General features: G+C 34.4%; 1 protein-coding gene across 1 annotated transcript; it reads left to right on the top strand.

Moving 5' to 3' along the window:
- The first annotated feature begins 84 nt into the window (after positions 1-84).
- On the top strand, positions 85-10,770 carry LOC121389632 (39S ribosomal protein L44, mitochondrial-like). Its single transcript, XM_041521275.1, has 10 exons — positions 85-202; positions 3,246-3,357; positions 3,925-4,011; positions 4,360-4,460; positions 5,140-5,215; positions 6,437-6,521; positions 6,758-6,829; positions 7,594-7,742; positions 8,821-8,903; positions 10,306-10,770. Exons 1-10 carry the CDS (start codon positions 127-129, stop codon positions 10,512-10,514), a joined length of 1,050 nt encoding a protein of 349 aa, XP_041377209.1. The 5' UTR covers positions 85-126; the 3' UTR covers positions 10,515-10,770.
- The last annotated feature ends 1,751 nt before the right edge of the window (positions 10,771-12,521 follow it).

The raw sequence follows: 12,521 nt of genomic DNA, 5'->3' as shown, positions 1-12,521 counted from the left end.
CTATTCATTCTTAATTGAATATTCTAAAGAAAAAGTATAATTTAACGTCTTTATTTGAACACGTTTGGATAATGAGCCTGGATACGAAAATATAATTTATTACTGCGTTTACACGAATAAAACAACATGGCAGCCCCCATTGGCAAAACATGTTTATCTTGCTGGAAGTTGATTATTAGACCTTCTTCACGCTTATTGAAAGGTTTCACTCATATTTTGCTTTTGATTACATTTATAAAATGTCAAATCAGAAAATACTAGTAGGTGTTTAAATATAGTACTTGTATTTGGAAACAAAATGCCCCCTCCCCCCGATTATTTTTGTGTTCTTTTTTTAACCTGAAGATCTAACCACATTGTTAACAGCTACAATAATTTACTTTCCTACCTTTAATTACCGTTAGATTTTCTCCACCACCTATATTGGCATGAGTTCCTTATTTCCCCCATAACGATTTTAAAGAAATATGTGTTAGAATTATTTTAAGGTTAGGGTTAGCGATAGTTATATACAATATCTTTTAAAACAATTTGTTCTATAAAACCAACATAATGTTTATATTTCGTTGATATCAGACCTGTCAACCCTCCTGGATTCGGCAGGAGTCTCCTGGTATTTGATCAAATCTCCTGACAACCTGTGCAGGAGACAATTTCTCCTGTTAAATGACATTTTTGTAGGCATAAAAAAAAATCAATCCCCTTTTGCCAAAATAACATAAAGGAAGTAGCTATGACAGATCTGAAGTGCCAGACTCTGGCCCAGAGTTGACCAGCAATACACACAATGTTAAAATCACATGTCACAGCAAGACAAAGAAAAGACCAATTAGCTATATAAACATACTTGTGTCAGTTAATTTTGTATGTTTGTGCAGTTGGTAAGAAGGGTATACTTCAATAGATTTTTTTTTTTTACAATTAATAAATGTTGTGTTTGATATAAAGTTATCCACGGAAATGGGTATACTTCCGGTATATTTCACATAGTGTCCGTTATGAGGTTTTACTTATGATTAATGGAAGTACAATGTTTATTGCATCATTATAATGATTTTAAATAAGTACCACACCACTGTTCCTCATTATAGTAAAAAATGAATATTAATTTCTAAGATTTATGTAAATTTGTCTTGAGTACTTCAATTTGGGTACACTAGCCACAAATGATGATGTAATGTAACCTGTAAGTGTAATGCTGTAAATGTACTAATTAATTTTTTTTAATTTCTTGTTATGTTCTTAACATTTTTGGATAAAAGAGATTTTTTTTTAAATATTTATTAAATCATAACAATATTTAAACTTTAAAAAGAAATATATACACATATTTTTTTTTTTTTTTAATTATTATTTTTTTTTTTTTTTTCAAAGCCAGGATCTAAGGTTAAAAAGTATATATGACATTATGTAGTGTTCATATAACTTATTGTAATAATATTTACAACAACCTTGCGATTTTGGGTTAAATTGTGTGAAGTTAAAAAATCTCCTGTTTTTTGACAAAATCTCCTGCTTTTTCAACACACACCTCCTGCTTTCTCTTGACTAAAGGTTGACAGGTCTGTGATATGGCTAATTCAATACCCCAATATTGGGGAAAATAAGGAACTCTTTCCGTCAGTTCGCCCCCAAATAGGATGTCAGTTCGCTCCCATGTCACATGAGCATAACCAGTTTACCCCCACAAAGGTACCAGTTCGCCCCCACTGTGTCGATGTGAATGTGTGGTCTGGACCCATCTGTGTGTGCTGAACTTCCTCTAGTGCAACCCTACCCTATTTTTAGGTGATTTTGCACACTCCCATATGCATTTTTAGATGTGCGGTTCGACGACAGCAAACTACCTCAGCGGTCTCCAAAATCTCTAAAGAAACAATACAGTAATTGTTTAAAAGTTACAAATAATTGGGAGTTGGGGGGGAAAAGACTAAAAGTTTGGGGCGAACTGACAAATAGTTGGGGGCGAACAGGCAAACAGTTGTGGGTGAATTGACTTGGGAGCGAACTGGTACACGAGTCAAACAGGTCAAACTGGGGACGAACTGCCTTGGGGGGGGGGGGGGGTGAAACGTCATGGATTCAAGAAAAGTATTGACTTATTGTGTGCCCTGCACAAGCAATTTTTCACTGTCTGCCATTTTGCTTTTTGATGGAATACTCTTCAAGAGGGGTGGAAGCCTCCGAAATATGTGACATAATTGATTAGACATCTTGAAGATTGCGTTATACCTTAGTGCATATCATATTGATTTACTCTTCTTGAAGAATATTCCATAAAAATGCAAAATGGCAGTCAGCAAAAATTACATGTGTTTTGTCCTAGGAAATAATGTGGAATCAGTGTCATTGTATAGTTTTTTTCACAATCTGTGTTTGGACAATATTTGGGGACAATCTAATGGTAATTAAAAGTACAAAGTAGGAGAGTAATTTATTGTAGTTGTTAACCGTGTGGTTTTAACTTTAGACATCGATATAAGATTTATTCCAGCATTTGCATAGAGAAAGTACTGCAATACTTTGCTGCTTGCAAAACTTTCTAGATTTTACAGTAATTAAATTGTTTAATACATATTTTATTTTAACTGTATTTTAATCATGTATCATTAAATACACTAATTTAACAAGTGGAAATTGATTTATATAAATGTGTAATAGTGTAAGGATTCAAACAAGGGACATAACCGATAATGCATCCCATGCCAACAAATAAGTTATTTTTGTAAATAGTTTCTAAAACCTTTTGTTTTTACTGAAAACTAATTATTTGGAAACTAAAGAAGGTAAATTTTCACATGATATTAGTGTTTTCCCTAGCTTGTTTTAGCATTGTGCAGCACCATGCCTCAATAGTCTTGCACCATCTTGCCTTAATCAACACCATGCTGCCCTGAGATTAAACAAGACTTTTTCACTAATTAATTCTAAAATTGCCTATAAAGGTATTATTAATTAATAAAATATGTCTTTTATATCTTTTGCCATTCATTTATTAAAGCAAGCACATAAATTACATTAATGTTTATTTCAATTAATTTTTGTGGTTTTTTAATGAAAAACAAGTGCCCCAAAAATTGTGAAAATGCCCCAAAAGTGTTTGGTCTACCATGCCTTGCCAAATTTCTCGAGAAATCACTAGATATAATTCATGTATTTGAATGTTGCCATTATAATTTATTTTTGATTTAAATACCTTTTTCTAAAATATTTATTTATATATTTGTTTTCATATTTCCCTGTAGAATTCCGTCGGACTTATAAAGTGTGGGACGAGCCAGTATCCCGAGCATTCTTCAGAAGGAGAGAGGAGGCAGGGCCAGAACCAGATAGACACCGATCAGAGTGGATTAACTGGTATTTCAACATTCTAATTTATTCAAATAATGTTAAGGACATGATGATCATCATAACATGCACTTTAAAAATAGTGGTCTCCTTCTGTGATATTTGGTATTTACCGTATAATCACCATTAGTCAATTAAGCTCAATAATCAAAGTTAAATAGTTGGAAAACGGAATGGTCACACAGATAGCAGTCAATATGCCACCAAATGTGTAGGCACTTATTAATTATTATTATGTTTTAAAAAATAAATTGATAGTAAATTTGCTTTGGTTTTATTTATACACATGTAGTGCTACGAAGAATGGGTGCACCCCTCTAAATCAGTCACTGTCATGTCTAGGGACATGCACTGTCCACTTGCTGCCAATCAAGAGTAGTCTTTCTGGCAATAGCAGAATCTCTTTCTTTAGTTGAAGTGTCTCAGTTATTATATGCTGCATGTCTGATAAGTGTTGATTGAACAAAATTATGTTGTCATCACACAAGCTGATGATAATTAATATAGAAATATTTGTGTATCACTGAACATTAGAATTTCACTGATGAGATACTGCTGATGTTTTGTTGTTTGCAGGAACTATGAAGCTGAGGTGTTTGCATTTGGAAAACGACTTGGGGAAGACTTCAAAGAAGAAACCTTAAGACGAGCTTTTACACATAGGTGAAATAGATTCTTATTGTTCTTTTCAAATATTAATATGATCCCATGGCTTTGTACCATTCTACCAGTCCAACCAGAGGGGACTACAGTTTTCATCTCTGTCCTCCTATCTGTCTGCCTGCCTGTCTGTGAAATTTTGTATATAGCTTTATCATATATTGTTACTGACCAAGTTTTGCTTTCATGGCGATTAACCCATTTTTCACAGAGTTACGGCCCTTGAACTTAGGAGATATGAAAATAGTTGGGCCCGGTAGAAAACGTGTATTCTTTAGTGCTCAGTTCTCTCAGAATGCCTGTTTCTAAATGTTTTATTTCTAAGCAATGCTGTGATTTTGTGTTTGTCAGATCCTATATTGAAATAGAAGAGAAACGAAGAACTGACCTAGGGATTGATCTCAGGGCAGCACCGCTGGGACTTACTGATAATGAAGAACTAGCAGAAATAGGTATGACACTGCCAGATTTTAGATTGCACCAAACTGCTGTTATTCCTTGTCCAACAATTGCACCAAATACATTCATGTCTGTGTTATCAGCAACATCAGGTAGTAGTGTGTTTGACCATTCTGCATTCGAGTAAAAGATACACTACTGTAACTTGAAGAGTGTTTAATTATCCATGCTGGGGTGTCGTTAAACATTCATTCATTCTGATTATCCATAATTGTCAAGCAGATGTTAATAACATTATTATATATTCAGAACAGAAAAAAAATCCTTGTGCCCAATTCAGTGAGATCTGAAGCCCTACCTTGTGGACTAATTCACTTTCTTTAAACTAGATTTAGTCATTATGTGTAACAGAGACTAACAAATGTATCTTCCTTTCTTTTTTTAAGAGAGTGAGATACTTTTTACATTAAATTGTTTGTTTTTATTTTAAATACATTATTTTGCATTTACTGAATATAACTACCCATTTTATTTCAAATTGAACTCTCCAAATGCATGACAATTAATATGAGATTTATTCATGTTTTGATTCAATTATTTCAAGTATGATCTTTACATATGAAATTAGTTTCTCATTAAATGTTATTAGTTTTGAACTTAATATGTTAAACTGAAAGGTAATCAATGCATGTTGACAGCATAAATAAAATCGTTCATATATGTTTCTTGCAGGTGAAGAAACAGCAGAGCGATACATAAAGGCTTTTCTGAGACATTCGTACCCCAGAATGTTTGAAGAGGGAATTTGGTGAGTGAATATTGATTAGGGTCTCGTTTTACGACGAGATCTTACTGCTAAAATAACCTTAAATGCCAAACTACCTTATGCACCTGAGTGATTTTAGCTTTAAAAGCACTTCATAAAATGAGGTTCAGTTCAGTAAGGTCCTTTGAAGCTAACACATTATTTATGAGTTATTTCCCTTTGTTAACCAGATGATGTAGTACTGTTATTCTTACATTCCTTGTTCCTTTGAAGCCAATGCTCTACGACTGGTATATCAAATTTTTTAGTGTGTTTAGTCATGTCTGTGGGGAAAAGTGCACATAATAATCCCTTGCTGCTAATGAAAAAAATGTAGCAGGGTATCTCTGAGGAGGGGCGGGACGTGGCCCAGTGGTAAAGTGCTTGCTCAATGTGTGGTTGGTCTTGGATCGTTCCCCATTGGTGGACCTATTAGGCTATTTCTCGTTCCAGCCAATGCACCACGACGGGTATATTAAAGGCCGTTGTATGTACTACCCTGTCTGTGGGATGGTGCATATAAAAGATCCCTTGTTGCTAATTGAAAAGAGTAGCCCTTGAAGTGGCAACAGCGGGTTTCCTCTCTCAATATCTGTGTGTTCCTCAACCATATGTCCGACGCCATATAACTGTAAATGAAATGTGTTGAGTGTGTCGTTAAATAAACATTTCTTTCCTTCCTTCTCTGAGGAATCTGTTAGAGTTATCAAATGTTTATTATTAACTAAACTGCACTCTGGTGGTGTCGTTAAACAAAAAAGACATTTTTAATAATAAATTGTTTGTTAACCAAAATACCGGCCTCGGTGGTGTCGTGGTTAGGCCATCGGTCTACAGGCTGGTAGGTACTGGGTTCGGATCCCAGTTGAGGCATGGGATTTTTAATCCAGAAACTGACTCCAAACCCTGAGTGAGTGCTCCGCAAGGCTCAATGGGTAGGTGTAAACCACTTGCACCGACCAGTGATCCATAACTGGTTCAACAAAGGCCATGGTTTGTACTATCCTGCCTGTGGGAAGTGCAAATAAAAGATCCCTTGCTGCTAATCGGAAAGACTAGCCCATGTAGTGGCGACAGCGGGTTTCCTCTCAAAATCTGTGTGGTCCTTAACCATATGTCTGACGCCATATAACCGTAAATAAAATGTGTTGGGTGCGTCGTTAAATAAAACATTTCTTTCGTGTCCCAAAATATAAACTGGACTGTATATTATGAAAATTTCAGTGCAATCAGTGATTACCTCACCGCCGATGAAATGCTGGCAGATATTGCAAGAAATATTGGAATTGCAGATCTTATGTTATGTGCTGTGAGTAATTTATAGACTCATTATTAAATAGCTCAGACTTTAATTTTACTAAATGTTAAATTCATATGTTTGGGTTGTAGTATTTAATTTTATTATATGATAAATTCATTTGTTTGAGTTGTAGTAACATCCTTTTTCATCTTTTTTAAACCAGTATAACAATGACTTAACAGACAGGTGTTTTGAATATCATATATTCTGTGACTTTTATGAAAATGTATTTCATTTTCTTTCAGGATTTCCCACCAGAAATCGAAACATTGAGTAAAACTTTTAAAGCTGTTGTTGGTGCCCTTCATGAGGATCAGGTATAAATGAATTTTTATTTAACATATTTTACACTTTTTCTTCTTCCATCTTTTCATATTTATTACTTTCCTGTTACATATTTGAAGGTGACAGCTTTGAGAGCAATATTCTATGTTCATGTCTGTTTTGTGGAGCTACTCTCTAATAAAAAATGTGGTTAAATTTTGCACTAACATTTATAATAATATATATTAATAAAACATTATATTCAAAGGTAAAGCTTTAAAACAAATAAACCAAAAGATGACACTGTAGAACAAGCCAGCAGGGACTACATGTTTTGTCTCCATCTGTCCAGACATTTTTCACAATATCTGAAGATATCGAGCTAACATTTTCTGAATTGCAAAGTTACAGATAAAGTTTGACTGGGGATTTGCCTAATTGTAACAGAGTTATAGCCCTTGAGCTTAAGCGATATTAAAATTTGTTAGACCTATGTATTGCTTTAGAATACTTGTTTTAGTACAAAATAGTTCAATTAAACTCTTGATTTGTCTTGAATGATCACCTTTTAAAATGTAAGTGCAAGGCAGGATTCATAAATATGACAAAAGTTCTGTACAGAAATACAAAGCTTATGCCCTGAAACTATAAACTGTTTTAACTTCTGTGATGTTTGTTTTGTAAAATTATTTTTATTCACTACTTTACAAAATAATTTGTATCAATTGGCATTTTGTATTTTATGAAAATATAAAAATTATGTATTTCAGATAGACAATGTAAATAACTTTTGTGAGAATTTCTTTTAATTCTAAAGGGACAAAAGAAAGCAGCAGCATTTGTGAGAGATTTTGTCCTGCCGCAGCTGATTGGCAAAGATATCAATGAAATGTGGAATGTAGTTAATCCGATGGGATTGCTAACAGTGGTCTTGAACAATCAAGGTCAAGAACCTCCTGAACCCAGGTAAATAAAATTAGGTACACATCACCTGCAAAATACGAAAATATCTATGGTAAAAACTCATGCGAGGAAAAATGGAATATAGTCCGCAGAAAAAAACGTGCTGTGGAGAATTATAAACACTCCACGTCAATCTATAGCATTGGTGATTACTATGGGCAACTGCAGGGATTGGGCACAGATGTGTATCACTATTAATATTTATTTCAATAAAGGTGTGGATGCTGGTTTATGTAAATCACCTTTGATCACTCATTATGACTATTAAAAAAATTGTATGAAACATTACATAGTACACGAAATAGTCATCTTTTTTGGTTTCTGTGGTATGTACTGTCCTGTCTATGGGAAAGTCCAGAAGATGGAAAGATTAAGTGGGTTTCTTCTCATGAATGTGTCAGAATTATCAAATAGTTGACATCCAAATAGTGGTGTCATTAAACAAAACAAACATTTTGTTTTTCATCTGAATTATTAAATTTGTCACAATGAAAGGCAGTTTGAAAAAAATATTGACAAAATATGTGAAGACAACAGTTTTAATAACTGCTGAAAGTGTAAACATGTATCAGATGTTTAATTTTTGTTTTAATAACAGGAAATGGAAGGAAATGTTTTATTTAATGACACACTCAACACATCTTATTTACGGTTATATGGTGTCAGAGTTCATGGGTACTTTTGGGCAGAGTTGGAACTGATATGAATTTGCAAAACTATATTATGTCATGTAAAAATTAGTTAAAGCAGACCAGTTGAAACTTACTGAATTTGTAATTTTACTATAAACATAGGCGTATGGGCTCCTAATTTTGTAGGAGGGGACAGGCAGATTTTTGCATAAATTAAACATAAATGCCCAAATCTGGATAATATATTTATTCATGTTTGCATTACTATCTAATAGCTATAGAGGGTTCCAAACAAATAACTACGCATTTTTACACCAATTACAACAAATGTTGTGAGTAGTATGATGGAAATAAATGGTGAAAATATTTCAGGCCAGCTCATTTTTCCCAGATGTGAAGATCTGCTGCCCATTTGACTATAAATGTGAACATATTTTCTTTTATTTCAGATTGCTGTGGTCGTCGGCCTCGCAGTGCATGATGTCACTTTACTATGTGGGCATCTACAGCAACAAACAACTCATTGCCAAAGGTAAGTAATATATAAAACATAAGTGTTACTCGAAATACAAAATGTTAAGACTAAAGATTATCTCAGGACAAAATGTAATATGAAAAGTGTTTATTTTTACTGTCCGTGTAATGAAACAAAGTACTGGGAACATGTTTCTTTTCAACTTCAACCTGACCTCAAATTAATGGCATTTTGTCCTATTACTGGTCCAAATATCCCAAATTTAAATTGTTTAAAGGGACAGACTAGATTTAATTAGTTAATCTACAAACCTGTAATACATGTGGATAAAGTTACAAATGAGTTAAAACATGAGTCTGTGACTTTGAAATGGTGAAATACCCTCTAAAAATAGACTAATACTTGACTCCATAACAGGGGTGGGGAAAAGCCCTTTTCTCCCGATCTGGGACCGATTCTCGATCTCTGAGACTGCAATTATTTTTTAAAAACGTGCGTTTGCCGGTCCCACTTTTGTCATTCTTGTCGGTCCGAAGCACCTGTCCATTTCTATTATTGGAACAAATTCTTATCCGTCAAGTGGACCGGCCTGCCCAGACATCCGTATCTCATGCATGATTTAAAATAATAAATAAATAGTGGTCAGTATAGCTTGTGTTTCAGACGTCTGTGATTTTAAAGTCTGCCTAAGTATATATCGTCAGTCACTGAAGTCGGACCTACAGTAGTGTCAATCCACAGCCACTAGGCTAGACATTAATTTTGTCAAAGTTGCTGAGCCAGTCAAGAGATAAAACAGACGTTAACAATAACACCATTCTTGGTGAGAGAGCCATCAAGGTATTACACTCCAATTAAAACAAAGGACCCAGAGTTTGCAACTGGTTACAATCAACACCTATGTACGGAGCTTTGTCGGGTCGAGTGTCCCAGTCTGAAGCAAGAGACTTTTGTGCAATACAAACTGCTTGAATAGACATCAAGCGGGACCGATTGACAATTTAATTTTTCCCCACCCCTGCTCCATAACTGTTACTACTCCGATGCACATGCATTTTTTAAAATATGAGAAATGATTTTGTGATATTAAAAACACCAGGATGACCAAAATCACTTCGAAAGTATGGAAATTGATAATCTAAACCATAAAATCTAAGTAAAGTATGATTTCAGTTATCAAAAACGGCCATAATAGTCGAAAATATGCCTTAGTGATTAAAAATTAGGGTTACTACAACCAATCAGTTCCCAGAAAGGAAACACCTACATCATAATTTTGTTGATTATCTTAACCCATCCCATGGTATAAAATAGAGTTAAAATTGACTAAAATGCCTAACCCAGTCATGCTGTCAAAGGTTCTTCATGTTGCCATCAGTTATAAATGTACTAAACTGTCCCACACACTATTACACTCACAAATAACTAAAAATAACATTGTAAATTGGTTTTATTTCAGCACCGGGTGAGACGGTACTAATTGCAGAAGAAATGGCAGCTCGGAATGCATTAAAGAAGATTTTGGGGACTGCAGACTACCGTGCACCTCTGCCACTGGGAAAGATGGCAGAAAACTTAAACTTGGACTATGATAAGAAAAACATTAGTGTAGGGGACATAACTGTTGATGAACACAAGCTCTTACACTCAGCAGAAACAACAATGTGATGAAATGGGTCAAAGTTCGAGGAGAAAGCTAAATATTGTTGAAATTCCTTAGAGGTAGACTTTTGATGGATTTATTCAAATATCCAACATGAGTAAAGACTGTATCTTGTGTGGGTAAACTGTCTACATCTTTGATATATGTTTTGCTCATTGGCTAGGTAACCATATATTCAAGAATGTTACTAAATTCTTGATGGAATCAAAAGTAGAGTGAGTGTGACTTATGTGTATATATATATATATATATATATATATATATATATATATATATATATATATATATATATATAAAAATACTAACAATGATGAAATGTTTGTTTTGTTTGTGTTATTAATTTTTTTCAAACAAAATGTATATTGCAGTGAGATTAAAAATGTAGCAGTTTTCCTCTCTAAGACACATTAATTTATTAATCATCGGTTAATGGATGTCAGACATTTGTAACATTGACATGTATTCTTGGAGAGGAAACCAGCTACATTTTTTCATTAGTAGCAAGGGATTTTTTATATACACCATCCTACAGACAGGATAGTACGGCCTTTGATATACCAGTCATGGTGCAATGACTAGAATGAGAAATAGCCCATTGGGCCCACAGACTGGGATAGATCCCAGACTGACCGCGATTCGAGTGAGCGCTGTACCACTGACCCACCCAAAGGGATCGATACTAAACTGACTGCGCATCAAGAGTACACTTCACCACTGGGCTACATCCCACCTCCATGTTGGACAAATGCCTAATTACTGAGGTCTAGATATAGTTTGGGTTTTTGTTTTAATGGGATAATTAATCGCTGAAAACCTTTTATGTGGTGGCAATTATGAGTACCATCTCTGAGAACAATGTCGTATCTTTCTTGTGGGCCTAAGGTTTATATGGCTACAATTTACATTAATTTTTACTGGTCAAACCTTACTTGGTCTCTTTTTTTTTCAAGACTAGTGGAAAAAGTGGAAAATAAATATTCCAACGACCAGTTAGCTTTACAAAAGCCAATCTGCTTAAAAGAAGAAGTGGTAGACTTTGTGTTATCTACTGTCAAGTAATTTTAAAAACCGCCATGTTGTCTATTGTGGGACTATTTCAATTTTATTGCTTTAAGAACTAGGCATGTGGTGTAAAAAAAACAAAAACATGTTAAATACTAAAAACAAAATCTAATTTTCCCTCAAAATCCAATATAGTTCTAGACACAGATTTAAGGTCTGCACATTTTGCATGTGGTTATTCTTAATTATTTTTTATTCTATCCAATGCTGCACCAAGGGTTGTTGCATGTACTGTCAAGGTGGAAACTGCTGATAGAATATGCATCGAAACCAGTATTAATAGTGTTTGATAAACCATTTACAGGTTCGGACAAAGTTCTAACCTGGTCATGAATTCCAACACATTTATAAACCTACAGTTCCCAATCGTGTTACGTGTACTATAAAATCTCTTAGTAAATACACCGATATTCTGTTATTTATATCACTGTTCTTATTGTACCGGTACTTTTATGTGTATCACCAAACAAGTGATTAAAATTTAGGTGGGGTAGTTTTTGTTCAATAAATTTTGTGGAGAATAAAGTTCTTTGTTGTACGGTCTCACTACACAGATGTCATCTGCCATTGAAACCCATGTTAAACTGCCCAACTTCAAACGAAGATTGCTAATAGAACGGGTTCTCGCTGGCACTAACAACATACACCATTGTGAACATACATTATATAAGCATTTATTTTCACTCCAAAATTGAAACATTTCCGTCTCAGTTTTTTGCTATATGACCGCATCTGCCTGTAGTACCGGTCCGAACAGGTGGTTCATTAACCGATTCACTCCGGCTGTCACTTGCGCTATATACCCATGTCCCAAAAGGTCGATGCACAATATTACAAAATAATATGGGCAAAATACAGCCGGAAGGCTTACCATTAAACATACATATTGTTTTAATTCTTCACAATTTCCTAGAAGTGAATATGTGAACCATAACATGTGTCACAATTAG

This window comes from Gigantopelta aegis, chromosome 3 (assembly GCF_016097555.1).
Source record: "Gigantopelta aegis isolate Gae_Host chromosome 3, Gae_host_genome, whole genome shotgun sequence".
In the NCBI taxonomy this organism is placed as follows: domain Eukaryota; kingdom Metazoa; phylum Mollusca; class Gastropoda; order Neomphalida; family Peltospiridae; genus Gigantopelta; species Gigantopelta aegis.
The sequence above is the reverse complement of the archived record's forward strand: the minus strand, read 5'-3'. Positions and strand labels throughout refer to the sequence as shown.